At 37.7% G+C, this 20,399-nt stretch overlaps 3 protein-coding genes across 3 annotated transcripts; 1 reads left to right on the top strand and 2 right to left on the bottom strand.

Moving 5' to 3' along the window:
* Nucleotides 1–615: 615 nt before the first annotated feature.
* LOC148196979 (uncharacterized) lies at nucleotides 616–2,425 on the bottom strand. The gene is made up of 2 exons (XM_088093556.1): nucleotides 1,527–2,425; nucleotides 616–1,330 (listed from the first exon to the last, which is right to left on the bottom strand). Exons 1-2 carry the CDS (start codon nucleotides 2,423–2,425, stop codon nucleotides 616–618), a joined length of 1,614 nt encoding a protein of 537 aa, XP_087949682.1.
* Nucleotides 2,426–3,485: 1,060 nt separating this feature from the next.
* On the top strand, nucleotides 3,486–4,439 carry LOC148196980 (uncharacterized). Its single transcript, XM_088093557.1, has one exon. It carries the CDS (start codon nucleotides 3,486–3,488, stop codon nucleotides 4,437–4,439), a length of 954 nt encoding a protein of 317 aa, XP_087949683.1.
* Nucleotides 4,440–12,672: 8,233 nt separating this feature from the next.
* Nucleotides 12,673–13,554, bottom strand: LOC148196981 (uncharacterized). The gene is made up of 2 exons (XM_088093559.1): nucleotides 12,966–13,554; nucleotides 12,673–12,866 (listed from the first exon to the last, which is right to left on the bottom strand). The coding sequence occupies exons 1-2, from the start codon at nucleotides 13,552–13,554 to the stop codon at nucleotides 12,673–12,675; spliced, it is 783 nt and encodes a 260-aa protein (XP_087949685.1).
* Between the last annotated feature and the right edge of the window lie 6,845 nt (nucleotides 13,555–20,399).

Here is a 20,399-nt window from a genome sequence, read left to right on the forward strand (position 1 = left end):
GGTTTGCGGTGATGAGAAATTATCTTTAAATCACAATAATCGACACACATTTGCTCATTATCGTCCTTCTTCGACACGATACTTGCCACCCATTGGGAGTATTTTGCCCCGGCTAAGAATCTCGCATCGAACTACTTTCGTACTTCATCATTGATTCTGAAGACATTTTAGCTTGAGTAGTAACTCGTGTTGAACTCTTTCTTCATGCTAGCGCCAACCTTTACCTCTTATCTCTCGCTTTCTTCTCCTATATTAAAGATTTCAACCTCTCCTTGATGGGGTTTTATTTCTTTAGAATCTTACTTCACAAATCTCATTAACACTGAAGAGGGTTATGGGTCAATCATAATCATCTTCCATGTTATTGATAGGGTGCTCAAAATTAGGAAAATCAACATTATTGTTTTCAAAACATTCATTGTCATATCCGTATTATTTGAGTTAAAAAAATTTAAGACACGAGATGATGAAAAAAAACAAAACAAACATGATTTAATATTAAACCAAATGCAAAAGAAAGTGTCAACCCGTAACGCACGAACCCCAAGGCTCTGGGCAAAGCAGTGAGGTTAATTAAAAACGATTACATTTCAATAAGCATCACAAACAAATTCTTTATCTTTTAGCCCTTGGGTTTGCAAATACATCTTCTTCTTTATCCTTGTAGTATATTTGTAGGAAATTTCTGTCGATCAGATCTTGAAGAATTCTTCTAAACTTGGTACACTCCTTAATGAAATGCTCGGCTCCTGGATGTACTCCACATGCCTTCTCAAGGTCACCTTTGCTCCTTAGCAAACCTAATTTTACCAGATTTTCAAAAACGAACCTTTTAGAACTTCGAATTTCACTTACATTCTTTACTAGCTTGTGTCGTCCAACCTCGATGGCATTTGTTGAGGTATTTCCATGCTTGGAAAGGGGATTTACTCCAACACTAGGTTTATCCTCTTGGAACATCAACCATCCTACATCAATTAGAGATTGTACTTTGAATTTAAGGGACATGCACTTTTCCGTTGAATGCCCAATGCTTCCCCCGTGAAAATCACATCTCACATTTGCATCAAAACTTTTGGAGTATAGAGGTCGTAAGGGTTTCATGGGACGAACACTGGCCAGACCTTTCTTAAGGAGATGGGGTAACAGTTTCGTATATGTCATAGGACTGGGAGTGAAATTTTTCTCTGGGTTCCTCCTAGGATGATCCCTTTGGTCAACGTTATGATCGGAACCCAAGCCAGCTCGAGTGCCCCAGGCATTATTCGAAGCCTGTTGTGGTTGATAATATCCTAGCGGTTGAGATATTGTTTGGGGACTAGACACTGTACTGTTCACATAAGGAGGGTAACTTAGACTTGGTTGATAGACATGAGTGGGCGCATGACCTTCCCATATGGATATTGTTGACGTTGCATGTACTCCCCCTTCTTTCTCTTTTTCTGGACTAAAATGGATTTTTTTGGAGTGGTGGCTTGAGATGTAACTTTCCCATTCTTCAGCCCGATCTCGATTCTTTCGCAAACATTGCAACCATCTCTTTGTCGTATAGAGGTGGCTTAACCTGCGTTGCCAATTCTCTCCATCGTTGCGCGTACTCCTTAAAAGAATCCCCTTCTTTCTTTGCCATGTGGTGTAATTGTAACCTGTCTAGCGCGACGTGCACATTGTATTTGTACTGCCTTACAAAGGCATCTGCCAAATCTGCCCAAGAACGGATATGAGAGGATTCCAGATGTGTATACCAACTCAATGCTGCTTCGGCCAAGCTGTCTTGAAATAAATGGATAAGTAATTTTTCATCATGAGCGTAAGCAGCCATGTTTCGGCAATACATGGTCAAGTGGTTCTTAGGGCATGTGTTACCCTTGTACTTCTCGAATTCTGGCACCTTGAACTTGTGTGGAATTATCACTCCTGGGGCCAAACTCAACTTCGCCACGTCACCAAACCCATAACTTTCAAACCCCTCTATGGCTGTTAGCCTGTCTTCCAGTACTTCAAGTTTACTTTTGTCTTCTTCTGTGTGTGTGTGTATGGTGGCCTTAGTCGAAACATCATGTGCAACAACTGTGTGAGGAGACTTGGACGTTTCATTCATCTTCGTCTTTGTCGTGAGGATAGGCCCTTGAGTACTAATTGGAAGTAAACCATTTGTTATGGGAAATGCCAAAGAAGTGTGCTCTGCCTCTGAATGATGTCCAGTGGGTGGTGTGTAACTTGGTGGCAAACCATACATTGGAAACGTGAATTGTGTGCCTACAGCGTTATGTATTGGAGGGTGAGCATTATCCTCGGCCTTTATAGACGAAGTCTCTCCTGCACTCTTCATGGTTTTAAAAGCCTCCAAGATTTGACCGACTTGATCTTTTAGTTGGCTAATATCGGCCCTTATAGCTTCACGTTCTTCTTCCCAAACTTCCATAGCCTCAGAGTTCACTCGAGTCCTATAAGGATGTCGTGGAAGTCCCGCCGTTGTTTTTTATTTAACTTTATACTGTTTTTATTAATTTGAATTAGATGAAAACTAAATATGCGAAAATGTAAAAATGATGCATGCTAAAAATAGGCGGAAATCACAAGTCCTTAATATCGTTATGATAGAAATTGAAAATGATGAAAGTTTTATAAGTTTAAACTATTTATTTATTAGACTAAATGGTTTTTATTTTACCTTATTTATTTATTCATTAAAGCATGAAATTTTCGTTTTTGCTTTTTATTTAAATAAAAACATGCACATTTATTGTTACGTAAAAAAAATGAATGGAAAATGATAAAAATGTTGTTAATGCATACGATGCATGAAGATGCATGTGCCAACTAATGATTAAAGGACAACATGTTTTATGCAACAAAGTATAAAGTAGGGAAGTATACATCCGCGTAAGCATGAATCTTGGGTGGTGTGATTATGTAGTTGTAATTAATTTTGATAATATCGGGGAAATGTGAAAGGTTAGTGAGTTGTCAAGATTGGAACGTCCACTCACACTTACATTCTACTGCCATTGTTGTCCTCTTCAGCCACACTATATACACTTCACTAAGAAAATTAAGTTCTTTGTGAAGTCAAAAAACAAAGACTTAACTCAATAAAAGTTTAATAATACATGTTAGTTTTGTAAATGTGAGGTTAAATCTTAAATTGAATAAAATACACAATAATAGTAGTGTTGGGTAAGAGATTTATCATCATTGCTCATAAATAACTTACTAAATTTCTCATATATCATAAGAATTCATATTCGAGCAGAAAGGTTGATTTTATTAATCATTAGGAGGTTCACTCCACTAGAAATCACTCATAGGTCACACATTTGTTAATGATCTAAATTAATTTAGGTTATTCTTTAGGAAGCCATTTGATAGGGCACGTGTCCTAATATGGAGTTTAGGAAGCCATTTGATAGGGCACGTGTCCTAATATGGAGACATGTATTAACCATTGGCTAATTGTTTTGTAATCGATTTATGTACAGAACATGGATCATGCTCAACCAAATCGTTCATTGATGTACGATAGGTGTCATAGAGGAAGAGGTGCTTTGAAAGAGTCTTTTGTATTGGGTGATGAAGAGTTTATAAGTAAAGCTTGTGAACAAGAACGTTATCGTAGAGATGGGGGTCTTCGATGTCCATGTTTAAAGTGCGATTATACAAAGATTCTGCACGAAAGAATTGTGAAGGTTCACCTTTACAAGAACGGTTTCAAGCCTAATTATTTCATTTGGGAGGATCATGGGGAAAGAATGCTAGAAGATGATGTACAGAATCATGAAAGTTGGATGGTTGTAGAGACAGAACATGGTCAAATTAATCAATTTCAAACAATGGAAGACATGGTGCATGATGCTCTTAGGCAAAATGAGTCGTGCCAAACATCTACTTCTAATAACATTGAAGAGGCTCCGAATGAAGAAACACAAAGGTTTTTTAATTTTTTGTTGGATGCAAACCAACCGTTGTATGAAGGAGCATCATATTTGAAATTACCAATGTGTGTCAGACTATTAGCTTGCAAGTCAAATTGGAATATTCCTAACCAATGCATAGATTTTATTGCAAAAATGGTTATGGATGCAACACCCATCAAATCAGGTTTGCCTAAAACATACTACGATGCAAAAAAGTGTGTATCAAAGTTGGGATTACAATCGGAGAGGATTGATTGTTGCGTGGATGGTTGCATGCTCTTCTATGATAATGAATATGGTAAGAATGATGGTGCGTTGCTTGAATGCAAAATTTGTGGAAAGCCAAGATATCAACCACGTAACACGGGAGCAACTACTACAAAACAAGTTTCTATGAAATCAATGTTCTATTTGCCATTAATTCCCAGACTACAAAGAATGTATGCCTCAACACAAACTGCAGGACAAATGACATGGCCCTATCAGAACATGTCGACGAATGGTGTTTTGCGTCATCCATGAGATGGAGAGGCTTGGAAGCACTTTGATAGAGCATATCCTGACTTTGGTATCGAGCCACGCAATGTACGACTCGGTTTATGCTCTGACGGTTTTAACCCATATGTACAGGCATCAAATATACCATATTCATGTTGGCTAGTTATTGTCACCCCTTATAATCTTCCTCCAGAAATCTGCATCTCTAAACCTTACATGTTCTTGACATGTCTCATTTCCAAGTCATTCAATCCAAAGGTTGGCATAGATGTGTACTTAGAGCCCTTGATAGACGAATTGAAGAAGCTGTGGACGGGTGTGATAACATATGATATTTCAAGGAAACAAAACTTTATTTTGAGGGCCATGCTGATGTGCTAATGGTATGTTGTCCGGCTGGAGCACTCATGGTAAACTGGCATGCCCACATTGCATGGAGCATACAAAGGCTTTTAGATTATATCATGGGGCAAAAAAATTGTGGTTTGACTCCCATCGGAGGTTTTTACCGAATGACCATGCCTTTAGGAGGAATAGGAATGATTTCAAGAAGGTGGAAGTGGAGATGGATGACGCACCACCATATCTTACGAGAGCAAAAGTTTGGAACAAAATCAATGGTTATCCTAAAATAACTGAAAATGGTGCACCAAGAATTGATGGATACAGTGAGTGGCATAATTGGACGAAAAAAAGCATTTTTTGGGATCTTCCCTATTGGAAGGATAATTTGTTAAGGCATAATCTTGATTTCATGCACATTGAAAAAAATTTCTTTGACAACATCTTTAATACTGTGATGAATGTTGCGGGGAAGACAAAAGACAATGACAAGGCCCGAATGGATATAGCTTTGTACTGTAGATGAAAAGATTTGGAGCTTAGAAGTCATACCAATGGAAACATGTATAAGCCAAAAGAAAATTATACACTTTCAGCAGACCAAACAAAACAAGTCTGTCATTGGGTAAAAGCTCTTAGGATGCCTGATGGATATTCTTCTAACTTGTCAAGGTGTGTTGATGTGAATAGGGGAAAGCTCATTGGGATGAAAAGCCATGACTGTCATGTGTTTATGGAATGCTTACTTCCATATGAGGCACGACTTGGTGGACCAGTCCACTATAGGTGGATGTACCCATTTGAAAGGTGACAATATGACATCTTAGTGTTCAATTTACTAGGCATAATTCAAAAATCCTAACATATCAGTTTCAAATTTGTAGGTTCATGAGATATGTTAAACGTTCAATAAAGAATAAAGCTAGGGTTGAAGGATTTATTTGCTCATCATACTTGCACAGAGAAACAACTCATTTTTGTTCCCACTATTTCAAAAACTTCATGTTAACACCACAAAGCAGTAGAAATGAAGTAGACATTCAAATAGAAAGCTTTACGACAACATTATCAGTGTTTGACCAACCTGGCCGTCATTCTAGAAGGGAATCAACACATTGGTTAAGTGATGAAGAATTAAGATCAGCTCATGTTCACGTATTGATCAATTGTAATGAAGTTGAACCTTACCTTGAGTAAGCCTCCAAAATCAATTATATTTCCCAATTCTTTGATTTAATATAATTAATTGTCTTTGATCTAATCTCGTCATACATGTCGACAGCTCATTCTTACAGACCTATCAACTATCTGAGTCAAACAGTTCGACATACATACATGCTAATTTCCCATTGTGGTTCAGGCAAAAAGTACGACTTCCTATCATTCTTATACATTCATTTTTTCCTTAATTCTTTAATCATTACATTGTTGAATAGGTTCATATCCTGAATGGTTGTAGGTTCATAATGATCCTTTAAGTGTGAGGAACCAACATCTTAGAGATTTATCACTTGCTCCTTTAAGGTGTGTAAAGGAATGGCACACCTTCTTTTCTAATGGATACAAATTTCATACCCATGCATGGAGTCAGGGCAAGAGGATAATAAATAGTGGGGTTCATGTTAAAGGGCTAACAGAAGGAGGTCAAGATGATTTCTATGGTGTCATTAAACACGTCTATGAGTTGGAATACAATTCAACAACCACATAAAAGAAAATTGTATTATTTTATTGTGATTGGTTTGATCCATCGAGAGTAGGTACAAGGGTGAATTCAAAGTATGGCATTGTGGATATTCGAATGGATAAAAGATATGTGTTGTTTGATCCTTTTATAATTGCAAATAATGTACAACAAGTGTATTATGTACCATATCCTACATCACGCACGGACAAACGAGGTTGGTGTGTTGCGATAAAAACGAAGCCTAGAGGTCGCATTGATTCTAATGATGTAGAAGTCGATGTGCCATACCAAGTGGCGGAAATGTCACATGTTAATGACGTCATTGAAGTTGAAGAAGTAGTCTGATTACAAGATGTAGAAATTGGTCTTGAAGAAGTGGACCCTAACAATATTTCATCATTTCAAGGGCAAATAGATGAAGATACAACGGAATCAGAAGAATACAATGTAGAGGAACAGGGTGAAGATGACAATGAAGATTAATTTCATAGTTCTAGCACTCAATAGAGTTGGTGTGTTCCTCCTTATTTTTGTTGCATTTATAATGTTGTCCACAATCTTAAGACTTATCAATGTAAGTCTTAAGATTAAACTATTACTAATAGAGTTTTATTGGAAAGCCAAAACCAATGCGACTTCATCTGTTGTTGATGTGTTTGGTTTTTACTCGTGTTTTTTGTTTGTTTTTGGAGTATAATATTGTTTTTGGTTTACTTGTTACACATTTTTATCTCTGATTGTACTATTTCTAAAATTTTCTTTTCTTCTATTGTATAAAAATATGTATTATGTTCAAGAATATGGCATCAGGTGCTTCTGGCCCTCCTATTCCACCTTCAGGAAATTTTGATAAGGGGAAGGGGAAGAAATCTTATGTAGTGAAGTTGATGACACGTTTCAATAATGAAATTGGTTCAACCAGTCAGCCAACTACACCTACCTCTACCTCCACTGGTAGATCTATTCCACCTCCATTAGTTATTCCTGCCTTGACTCCCACTCCACATCAAGTTCCTACATCTACACCTACCTCCATTGGCACATCTCTTCCACCTCCGATACAAGTGCCTGGCTTGACACCCACTCCATACCAAGTGCCTCCTCATCGAATGGCTTCACTCTCTCCCAATGTTGGTTCTAACCCATCAACTCCCATAAATATTGCACCATCACCTGGTATAGAGGATGCAGATCCACATTCCAGTTCAACCGCCAATTACGTGGAAGAATGTTCCAATAGTCGTCCAATGATTACACCCATTGGAGGGTAAGAAAAAAATTAACTCAATTAATATATAGAAAATTCATTGTTGTATTATTTTAATGTTTGAGTTTAATTTTGTTTTAGGTTTTGTCCTACAAAAACTGCATCGAAGGCAATCACAGCCACCATCAAGCAACAGTTTGATGAGCCATGGCTAACATGGGGCTCAATCCCTAAGTCAACCAGAGATGTCTTCTTCGAACGTTTTAAGGTACACATTTTTCAATCCCAATCTTGTTACACTGAGCAATTATTCTCTGTATGTGTAAATCAAACCTATTATTCATGTGTATAAAAGATAATAGAATACTGCAATCTTCCTGGAACAAAGTCAATAGTTGGTGTCCTGCATTTAATTTGTACTGCAACAACATCAGCTAGCTGAAATACAAAATAATCAAATGCATGCATGTTTCCAGCCCCTTGTTTGTTGCGTGATTCAACTCTCGTGCATTCCTGATATAACCATTGCTGCCATTCCAAGGAAGGGATTACTTTGGTGCAGCTACAGAAAAATAATTTGTTTTGTTTCCTTCACAACCAGAACATTCATTTCTAACAATCAATAAGATTAATTTCTTGAATTAGAAAATGTTACTGATACACTTTTATACTTTGAACTTGTTTACTTATTCAAACCTATTATTTCTAATATAACAGAGAAAGGTTTTCATGGAAGCCTGAAGATGAGGAAAAGGTAAAAAAAAATTATCACACCAAGGAATCTCATAGACTCTCAAAGATGTATAAAAAAGCTAGAACTCTAGGAAAAAGACCTGATTGATTGGGGGACGATACTTGGAATGCTCTTTTGGAAAAGTGGAGCATGCCACTTTATAGAGAAAAGTGTGAAATGGCAAAGAAGAATCGGACATCTGAAAAGGGTGGTTGTTTGCACACTAGAGGATCTATAAGCGTGCATAAGCATGCTATTCGTTTGGTATGTAACTTGTACATTTTTTTTCTTATATTTGTAATCATAAACTTTAAAAATTCCAGCAGATACATATTCGTCAATCATTAGGGGAATTTGTGGACGAAAGGTCTAGGCGGACCCATGTAAGTTTATACTAACTCTATCACATTATAAATTTTCGGTTTTTAAACCTCATGTTTAATGATAATATTTATTCATTTAACAGGAACAATTTGTTGCAAAATTTTCTCAAATAAGATCTGAGACTACATCTGTTGGTGTCTCAACATCTTCTCCTCTAGACCCTGCGGAGGAGGAAAGATTTAGAAACCGATGTTGGTTAGAGGCTGCTGGTGGAAAATACAAGGGATGCGTATACAACATTGGAAATGTCACTTCCCAAGATGACTGTGTTGATAGTTACATCCAACAGACACAGGCATCTTCTACTGCTCAACAACAAAATTCAGAAGAAATTGTTAACCTGAAATCGTAGTTACAACAATATGATCAGCAGCTTGAAAAGTTTGAAGGATTTATTGGCGTCCTCTTGCCATTCCTTCCGCCTTCAGCAGCCGCAGCTGCACAAGACTTTTTAAACCTTCAAAATCCTCAAGTTCAAAATGAAGTACCCAATGATGTCCAACCAGAACAGCAACCTCTAGAACAATAACCATCACACCAGCAACCACCAGATGAACAACCACAAGATGGAAATGATTATATGCATTATTAGGCATTTTATAGAACTTATTTCCATTACTGTTGAACTTATTTAGAACCCCAACCACAATCCGTTTATGAACTTACCTAATGTTTATTCTTGCAGTTATATTGATGTAAACAATATTTATGTATTCATATACAATGTTTCCTTTGTGGATTAAGTGTATATGAAAAGCTTATTGGATTTATATGTCAATGTGCAATGTATAATGTCCAGGTTTGCTTATATCAATTGTGAATATTCACTATAATGTCCAGGTCTGCTTGTATATTGTGCATGGGGAACTGCTATATACAAGGTATTTATTTAGCTCTTCTTAAACCATTATATACGGATTCATCCGTATATAGGTTATATACGGATTTATCCGTATATAAGTTATATACAGAGTTAACTGTATATAAGTTATATACGAATTTATCCGTATATAAGTTATATACGGATATATCCGTATATAATTTCCGTATATAAGTTATATATGGATTTATCCGTATATAGGTTATATACAGATATATTCGTACATAATTTCCGTATATAAGTTATATACGGATTTATCCGTATATACGTTATATACAGATATATCCATATATAATTTTCGTATATAAGTTATATACGGATTTATCCGTATATAAACCTAGCTACGATAGTATTATATACGAATTTTTGCCCATATGTAATCCGTATATAACCAAATATTATATACGGATTTTGGGTCTTATATACGGATTTTTGATGTATGTAATTCACTTTTTTCTTGTAGTGAATTTTCGACCTCGAAAATTAGACTTACCAGAGAACAAGTGAGGATAAGATTCCCTCATGACTCCCTTTAACTCCTAGGTAGAGTCACCGGTCCTCTTATCCCAGACAACTTTGACCAGATTGATGGTTTTGCCTCTAAGTTGCTTATCCTGGCTCTCCTCAATTCTGATAGGTTGCACCTCCATAGATAGATCTTCTCTAACTTGAACGTCTTCAGCTTCAAGCACATGTGAGGGATCAGACACATACTTCCTAAGTTGTGAGACATGGAACACTGGATGAATGTTTGCAAACTGGGGTGGCATGGCTATCTCATAGGCAACTGATCCTATACGTCTCAGGATCTGATAAGGACCAAGGTACCTAGGAGATAATTCCTATCACGAATAGCTCTTCCTAAACCAGTAGTAGGAGTCACTCGGAGGAAGACATGATCCCCAACTTCAAATTCCAAGGGTCTACGTCTCTGATCAGCATAGGACTTCTGCCGACTTTGAGATGCCCATGTCCTTTCTTGAATCAGCTTCACCTTCTCTGTAGTCTACTGTATCAACTCTGGCCCAGTTAACATTGCTTCTCCATCTTGATACCAACACAAAGGTGTTTTGCAGCGTCTTCAATACAGGCTTCAAACGGCGCCATACCAATACTGGCCTGATAGCTATTGTTGAAGGTGAACTCCACCAACGACAACACCTCATCCGAGACTCCCAAGTGATCCAAAACACATGTCCTTAGCAAGTGCTCAAGTGATTGGATCGTCCTTTCTGATTGCCCATCAGTCTGGGGATGATACGCTCAACTCAATTGTAGCCTACTGCCCATCTCACTCTGAAGTGTTTGCTAAAAGCGGGATGTGAACCGCGAATCTCTATCTGATACGATGCTAGAAGGCACTCCATGCAGTCTCACAATCTCCTTGATGTACAACTATGCCAACTTCGACATCGACATCCTCAAATTAATCGCTAAGATGTGAGCACTCTTGGTCAACCTATCCACAATCACCGAAATCGCATCATGACCACTAACTGTGCGTGACAAATGGCTAACAAAATCCATGGCTATGTTATCCCATTTCCACTCAGGTATCTCGAGCTGCTGCGACAAAACTCCAGGTCTATGATGCTCTATCTTAGCCTTCTGACAGGTTAGACAAGAAGCAACAAACTGAGCTACATTTCTCTTCATACGAAACCACCAAAAAGACTCCTTGAGGTCTTGATACATTTTAGTCATGCAAGGACGCATGCTAAAACGGCTTTTATGACCTTCCTCAAGGATTAACCTCTTCAACTCTGAATTGCTAGGGACACAGACCCTGCTTCTAAATCTCAAAATGTCATAAGCCCCCAAGGTAAAATCCTTACCTTGCTCAGTCCCAATCAAACCCGCTGACTTTTGAAGCTCAACATCTTTCAACTTCTCTTCTTTGACAAGTCTCAACAAGTCATTGGACACCACCAAATTACTGCATCTGATACTATCAACTTCGAATTCCACCTGCAATCTCAAATCTCTGAAGCTTTCGACCAACTCTAACTCTCTGACCATCAACGCGGAAATATGCACTGATCAAAGAGATACTTCAGACTCTTGTGATCACTAAACACCTGAAATTGTGCACCATACAGGTAGTGTCTCCAGATCTTTAAAGCAAAGACAACAGTTGCCAACTCCAAGTCATGAGTGGTGTAATTCTTCTCATGAGCCTTGAGTTGTCTTGAAGCATATGCCATTACCTTCTTCTCCTGCATCAGCATATACCCTAATCCTTGATGAAAAGCATCACAGAAAACCTCAAAAGATTTACCTTTGTCAAGGATAACCAAAACTGGTGCACTAGTCAACCTTTGCTTTAGCTCTTGAAAGCTAGATTCACACCGGTCTGTCCAAATAAAAGGTTGATCCTTCCTAGTTAGCTACGTCAACGACGCCACAATCCGAGCAAAACTCTCAATAAAACGGCGATAATAGCCCGCCAAACCCACAAAACTTCTGACTTCAGTCACAGTCTTAGGTTTCTCCCACTGAAGTAATGCTTGCACCTTAGCGGGATCAACAGAAATTCCTCCGGCTGAAATCATGTGCCCAAGAAACGGAACCTCTTCCATCCAAAACTCACACTTAGACAGCTTGGCATACAATTTTCTTTCTCTCAGTACTCCAAGCACTGCCCTAAGGTGATCTTCATGCTCTTCCCGAGTCTTAGAATAGACAAGTATGTCATCTATAAAGACAACAACGAACCTATATAAGAACAGTCTGAAAATTCGATTCATATAGTCCATGAAAATGGCTGGAGCCTTAGTCACACCAAAAGCCATAACTACATACTCATAGTGGCCATATCTAGACCTAAACGCCGTCTTCTCCACATCATCTACTTTAACCAAGATTTGATGATAACCTGACCTCAGATCAATCTTAGAGAACACCGTAGATTCGTACAACTGATCCATCAAGTCATCTATCCTCGACAACCAATACTTATTCTTAATGGTCAGCTTATTCACCGATACTCAACACACAACCTTGAGCTACCATCCTTCTTCTTCACTAGCAACACTGGTGCTCCCCATGGCCAAGCACTTCAATCAACAGCTCTTCAATCAACTCCTTCAACTCGGCCAACTCAGTTGGAGCCATCCGATAAGAGGCTATAGATATTGGCCCTGCTCTTGAGACCAGATCAATAGAAAACTCCACTTCTCGGGAAGGAGGTAAACCAAGAACTTCTTTAGGAAAGACATCTAAGAAGTCGTTTACAACTAAGAGGTCTACACTCTGATTCTCACGAACCGAACGATCTGACTCCTATGTCACTTCCACATGTGACAACACGAAGAAACAATTGGCGCCTTCCATTATGTCTTGTCTCAACACATCAATCGACAGGGACATATCTTCATCTTCACTAGGAAATATCAACTCTTTGTTACCACAATCGATAAGGATGCGATTGGCAAATAGCCAATCCATTCCCAAGATTACCTCTAGCCATTGCAAAGGTAAACATATGAGGTTTACCTTAAAACGATGTCCCTCTACAACAACAGGACAACGGGTACAAACAGATGACATCCTGACTAACCCCGATGTTGGTGTAGACACCACCAGATCAAGGTTTAACTCCTCTACCGACAAATCCAGCTTTTCAACACACGCCTCCGATATGAAGGAATGAGTTTCCCCTGAATCAAACAGTACCACACAAGGCATACCAAACAACAAACAACAGTTGACGATGAGGTTACCTAAGTTAACTACCTCTGCTCCAGTCAAGGCATAAACTCGTCCAGTCGCCTGAGGTCTGGCACCACCCCTCTGAACGGATCTCCCAGCACGGTGTTTCTGTGGTCCAGTCCTCCTGACTATAGGACAATCTCTAGCAAAATGACCCTCGCCACGGTAGATGTTACACCTCCGATAACAGCTCATCTGAGGACACATAAACTGTAGATGTGGCCCTCCACATTTATAACACCGCAACCCTCCTGAGTGGCTAGACTACCTTGAATGCACCGAGGGTTGGGAGGATGAACCCTTAGACTCAGAAGATGCTGACGATCTAGGGTAAGGAGCCCTCCTGGAACTAAATCCACCACGGGACCCAGATGGTCCTCCACTTCTAACAAGCTGACTCTACTGCCCTTCAGCTTCCCGCTTGGTCTTCTCCATCACACGGGCCATCTCCACCAAGGTAGAACTTCTCCTTGAACAACTCCCAAGTAATAGGAGCTCTACTCCAATCTAGGATCATTTTCCTGCTGCTCCAATAGTGCCCTGCTTCCACAGTCAACAGGTACTCAGTATACGCCAGTTTGTTCTCATCTGAACACCTCTTGGCATGGTAAATTCTCTCCACGTCCCGAAACCAATGGTTAGCTTCATCTGGGTTACACTTCCCATCAAACCTGGCTGGATGGTGTTGTAGAAAGCTTTCCAAGCTCCATTCTGGGACCGGACCCGCAGATGAAGACGCTCCTGTCGCGGTCCTACCACCTACCATCATATCCATGAATTGCCTCTGAGTGGTATCAACCAATTCTCTAGTGAGCAGACACTCTTGCAGCTTCCAAATTCTACAAGGCTACGGTGTTTTGATGAACCAATGCAACATTTTGTTGTTGCAATGCCTAAAGTACCGTCCCTAACATCTGGTTAGATTCAGACGGCTCAGCCTGAGGGAGAGGAGGAGGAGGAAGCTTAGGTGCCATCTTCTGTTCACATAGAGAGGAAAGACCATCAGTCCAACTAAAATCAACAAGGACAACCAACTTAAACATGACTAAGAGTACACAATCATAAGCAAGGCCCACACATACCCTACAGGATTTTCTAAGGACAGAAACTGCTCTGATATCATAAATGTAACATCCCAGATTATATAGAAATATAAAGTAGTAGCTCCACATTTTTAATAAAGAGAACAATTAGAGTAGACATACAAATAAGTTGGTAAGCTTACAGTCATCCAAAATAAGCCATAATTTAAAAACTTCCTACTTAACAGAGTATTTCAAAACAATAGAACTTAATTAAGAAATTCCTAAACAAACCAAGTTGCAGCATCATTACCATCCAGGGCCTGCTCCAGGGGTACCTCATCCATCTCTGCTCACATCCAAGTGGATGCATTGCAATAGAAACACAACACACACAACAGACAAACACAAGCAGAAGGGTGAGCTAGATATATAAAAGTCATGTTATAACAATCACACATAACATGCAAGTTTAATTCAACGTTAATGAACCATACAACACCACTTGTTACACTTTACACTTGACTCGTCTAGAGTTAGAATGATTGCCGAGCTGTGGACGGTTATACACTCATGGTGGCCTCTACTGCTTTGCAAATTCATTGCCAATGGGTTTCACCTTACCACACTCATGAGGTTAGTCCGTTATCACTCACCTTGGGCCATACTGGAAGCACACAAGACTAAAACCTCCTGCTACTCCTCACCACATGAATCACTCCTCTCTACTTGAGAATGAAACACCATTGGAGCGTCAAGAAAACCCCCAAGACTGAGCTACCATGCAATTCATTCTAAACACACTGGAAGGGCACCACCATGTATCCCCCCTTGAGGATTATGGAATTACGTCCAATACTGATACTTTTCACTTTCAACACGACAAATATTTCATACCTTCACATACTTTCAACTTAAATCACATTACAACAATCATACTTTACACAGAACTCATCACACACACTCAATTTACACAAAACAATAGCTAAAGAAAATCAATTGAACGTTATGAGCTTTGGCCGAGCACTTAGAGCTTTGGCCGAACACTATGAGCTTTGGCCGAACACTTAGAGCTTTGGCCGAGCACTTAGAGCTTTGGCCGAACGCTATGAGCTTTGGCTGAACACTTAGAGCTTTGGCCGAGCACTTAGAGCTTTGGCCGAACACTATGATCTTTAACCGAACACTTAGAACTTTAGCCGAACACTATGAGCTTTGGCCGAACACTTAGAGTTTTGGCCGAGCACTTAGAGCTTTGAGACCGAGTGCCAGTACAAGATCGAACACTCTTTAAGAGACCGAGTGTCAGTACAAGACCGAACACTCTTTGAGAGACCGAGTTCCAGTACAAGAGCGAACACTCTTTGAGAGACCAAACGGTATGAACTGGTAAGACTCAAAAGAGACCAACCCAGTTATGACCGAGAGTAGCACAAGACCGAACAGTCAACTGCATCGTTCTGCATAATTCTGCAGAATTCTGCATAACTGCGGACAGAACCCAACATGACCATTTCTAACCATTTTCACTAACTTCTAACACCCTTAATTCTTGTTTTATACCAATTAAACTTATCTAAATGATTCTAAACATTCCTACTACCATTCTAAAGTAATCAAAACTCAAATTTCAACTCTAACACACCAATTTTCCCAACTTAGGGACCCAAAACCCAATATCACTGCTCTGCTCCTATTTTGATCAATTTAGTGACTCAAACAAGTCACAATACACTAGCTAAGACTTCCCCAACAGCCCAATTATGCTCTAGACCTCAAATGCTCAACATCAGTACCTCACTTCCTCTCAAAATGACCTAAAAACTACTAAAACTCCAAATTTTCTATCCAACCAAAGTCAGACCAGATTCCACCCTTCAATCACCTCCAACTAACCATTTTTATCAATTCCAACTCATCAAAAATAATTCCAAACATCACAGCACAAATTCATGGATTTCACACATCAACACATACAATACAACATACTCAAAACGCAAAATACAACTTCAAACAGTGCACCCATTCAGAATCCAATATACATACACCTCATGCAAGCAACTTAAAGAAGTATTCTAGCTCCCCTTACCTTAGAGTAACTTGACCGGATAGCTCGCAAGAACACCCCAACATTTCCTTCACCGCAAGAACTCAATAAAACCCTACAACCCACCAAAATGGTGATAGAAACAACTCTTAGAGCTAGAATGGAGTTGAAAAATGGAAAAGGAGAAAGCTTAAGGCACATGCAACCAGCAAAATGCATGTCCCAGTTCAAGAACGGAGAAGAGGTTGCATGGAGGGACTTACCAACTTAGAACCCGAAATGAATCGGTTAGTTTCTAAGCCCACTCCGTTACGGACGTTTTGGCGGCACCTGAGCGGAGATTAAACTATTCAGAGACGAGATTTGGTAGAGAGAAGGTAGAGAAAATCTGAAACTGAGTTTTAGAGAGAGACAGAATGCTTAAGCTAATGGACCAGGATGTTTTAAATGGGCTTTTTTAAAGTCTGGTCCTATTAACTTAATAACCTTTGGGAGTTGCTCCCTCCACCACCCCAAACGACTTCCTCCACCTCCTCATTTTTTTTTATTTCAAAATTACCCTTTTTCATATTTATTATTTACTTTTTTAACTTTTTTATGTTAAAATCATAATCTCTTTCTGCATTTCTCATTTTCACATTCAGCAGCACGAACACCCTCACTTTCTTTCTCTTTTTCTCTGCAACCCCACCCCCCACTTTCCTTTTCTTTCTCTCTTTCTCTCTTTCTCTGCAACCCACCCGCACCCCCTCTCCCCTTCCCTTTCTTTGTTTCTATCACTTTCTTTCTCCGCAACCCCCCTCTCTCCCTTTCTTTTTCTCCCTTTGGTTATTTGTCTGCAGCCCCACCCCATCTCCCTTTCTCTCATTCTCGTTTGGTCTCTAAGAGGTTAGTGTTTCTTTGCTCATTGTAATTGATTGTATGATATGTGTTGTATGTGTTCTGCATTGTATGATATGTGCTCTGTGATTTTTACGGATGTCAATATCCGTTAACGGACGTCGACATCCGATGAAGGAGAAGGGCCAACGGATCTCCTTGCTTCGCTTTTCGTTTTCTTGTTTTTTTAGGTTATTAATTTAGTTATATTTAGTTGGTTAATTTTGTACATTTATTAGTTGCAGGTGATGGAGTCGGGGTCCACGGCTATAGAAAAGAAAGTGTGGTTGTGCATATATGTATGAGTGTGCGTCGAGAGAATGGAAGAAGGGTTCATAAAATGCATACTGTGTTAGTGGTGAAAAGAAAGCATGGAAAATGAACGGATATGGAAAATCTAAACATCCATCCACGGATGTGGGGATGCGTTTCGTGGAAGTGAAAGGGTGTGGGGGTGCATTCATGTAGGGGGACCATTAATATTTTATTAAAAAGTGAATGGATAAACGTGAAAATTAATCTCAGTAATAATTATTGAAGGACAAAAGAGGAATGGGGAGGTGGAGGGAGCAAGGAGTGGTGGTGGAGGAAGTAACACCCATAACCTTTTTGCTATTTTAAACTCTATTTTTCAGGCCTTCACATGTGTACTCGTGAATGCTGCATTTTGTAAGGGTATTGAAACACTTCTTGCAAGATTTGTTGGAATTCCAAATGATGGAGCAATTACTAGAGCATCAAAGTTCATTGAGTCACTTCTGGCCTCCTGCACTAGTTGTGTTTGATAATAAAAGGGATGGTACTATAGATGGTCTGACCAGATAGGTGAAACGGGTTGATAGTGTTGATCACCAAAATAATTTCCTAGAATCAAACTGTTAGAGTCATGTGTCATCATATATCCCTCGACACAATAGGATGGGAACAAGGGATTGCTAATGTAAGTGTGCCTTGCATTGTAGGGAGAAATTGGAAAATTAGCAGTCGAAGCACTGAAATGTGGATTCAAAGATTCAACCAAGCTAGATGAAACTGCAACATCTATGTTAAGATTAGGTTGGTGTCCATCGTATTCTGTCATTATGTGCATTATCTCATTTTCGTAACCATCTAGAATGTAATGAGAATCTAGATTAGTTGTTCTCACGGACACTGTCACCTCCACAGACATATTTGATGATGCCATTTAATCCTATTATACCAAATATTGCGAATAAAATTAATTACCTTGAAAATAATAATTAAAATATTAAAATAATAAGAGAAATTAACCATTTAAAAGAACAAGATGAGAAATGAGAACTAGATATTCACGTACACACAAGTACTAAGTGCTTGTGAATATTAGGATAAACCAATTTTTTGATAATAAAAAAGATTATATAAAATTGTTGATCCAAAATTCAAAGTAAAAACAAAAATGAAGCCAAAAAATGTCATCTCACCCACACGTAACCTAAAAGTACAAAAAGAAAAGTATTAAATTTGAAAGCAAACAACAGTAATCCGTTGATGAAAAACCGAAAATTAAAAGAAATAAGACAAAACAATGGAGCCAAGATCATCTCACTAATAAATTAAAACATGAAATAAAAATAATAGAGACTTACTTCGTGATCAAATCACAATTTGTGTAGATTTCGGAAAGAGTTTTCTCTTTTTGAAGAAATAACATATGAATATAAGAAACTAAAAAAAATACTAAAGGCTGAGTAAGTAAGAGAAAGGAATATTAATAGTGTGTCATTTGTAAATGTAACATGAATATGAACTATTATATTAAAAGAAAATCTCATTGTTAAAGATAAATTCAATTTTTAAAATTCAATTCTAAATATCTACTATATTTGATATTAGTGGCATTAGGATTTACCACAAATAATTGACAAAAAAGGAGATATAAAGATTATTCTCCATAAAATAAAACTATATATATGTATTTATAATTTAAGAGTAAAAGCAAAGAAATATATATGAAAAAATATAACCGTGTATCTATATAATAATGGAAAGATTACCCTTTGATATCTATATATTTGGGTTATTATTTAATTTAGTCATTACATTTTAATTAAATTGTAACAAACAAGACGTACATATAACTAAAAGTGCCCTGTATCTCTATATACAAAAGATAAATTTTATTTTCTTAATTACATATATATAAAATATTACAATTCAACTTTTTATTTGATTTGTACATATATTTTTTAGATAATTCACCATGTTATACTTAGCATTTTGATAATATAATATAACGATAGTTTTGTAAAATAGATAATTATGATACAATTACATTAATAATTATATTTAAGGTACGTTTTTTTAAAATAATTAAGGGATATTATTTTATTTAATTATTAAAGAGAGAATGTATTTGAATACAAACATGATAAATTTAATTTCTTTTAGATAAATTTAATTACATATTACAATATATATATATATATATATATATAGGTTTGCTAACGCGCGTACGCCTGTTTTTCAGTTGGTACATTTTAGCAATGTGTACCGGATTTTAGTAGACAAAAATATCCTTATATATCATGGATTCTAAGTTTAAGGTTAAGGGTATTTTAATAATTTTCATTCTCAAAACTAAAAAAAAAAAAAAAAAAAAAAAACCTCCGAAACCCTTACTCATCTCTCTCATTCCTCTCAACCCTTTCTCTTTCCTCTTTCTCACTCCAATCTTTTCTCTGTCATTCCTGTAGCCCCAATTGAAAAAAATCAGAAACACTTGTCGTTAAATAATCTTACAAAAAAGGGATTTTATAATGAGTTTTCATCTTATAATTTTTGTGTTATCTAATTTTATCCAATTTTCACAAGTATAAAGGAATTGGTAATTGACCTGGAAAAAATAAAAAATACTTGATGTTAAACAATTTCTTACAAAAAATGATTTTATAATGAGTTTTTATTTTATAATTTTTGTGTTATCTAAATTTTATATAATTTTCACAAGCATAATGACATCAAAGGAATTGGTAATTAGCTTGGAAAAAAAATCAGAAACACTCATTGTTAAACAATTTCTTACAAAAAAATGACTTTATAATGAGTTTTTATTTTATAATTTTTGTCGT

The sequence above is a fragment of the Vigna umbellata genome, chromosome 6 (genome assembly GCF_029865625.1).
Source record: "Vigna umbellata cultivar VRB3 chromosome 6, Vumbellata_1.0, whole genome shotgun sequence".
NCBI classification, from domain to species: Eukaryota; Viridiplantae; Streptophyta; class Magnoliopsida; order Fabales; family Fabaceae; genus Vigna; species Vigna umbellata.

Coding starts and splice junctions, on each gene's coding strand:
- LOC148196980 (XM_088093557.1), top strand. CDS start 3,486: ATGGATCATGCTCAACCAAATCGTTCATTGATGTACGATAGGTGTCAT.
- LOC148196981 (XM_088093559.1), bottom strand. CDS start 13,554: ATGAGCTGTTATCGGAGGTGTAACATCTACCGTGGCGAGGGTCATTTT. Junction 12,867..12,965: donor CATAATGGAAGGCGCCAATT/GTTTCTTCGTGT, acceptor ACGACTTCTTAG/ATGTCTTTCCTAAAGAAGTT.
- LOC148196979 (XM_088093556.1), bottom strand. CDS start 2,425: ATGGAAGTTTGGGAAGAAGAACGTGAAGCTATAAGGGCCGATATTAGC. Junction 1,331..1,526: donor GACAAAGAGATGGTTGCAAT/GTTTGCGAAAGA, acceptor TTATGTGAACAG/TACAGTGTCTAGTCCCCAAA.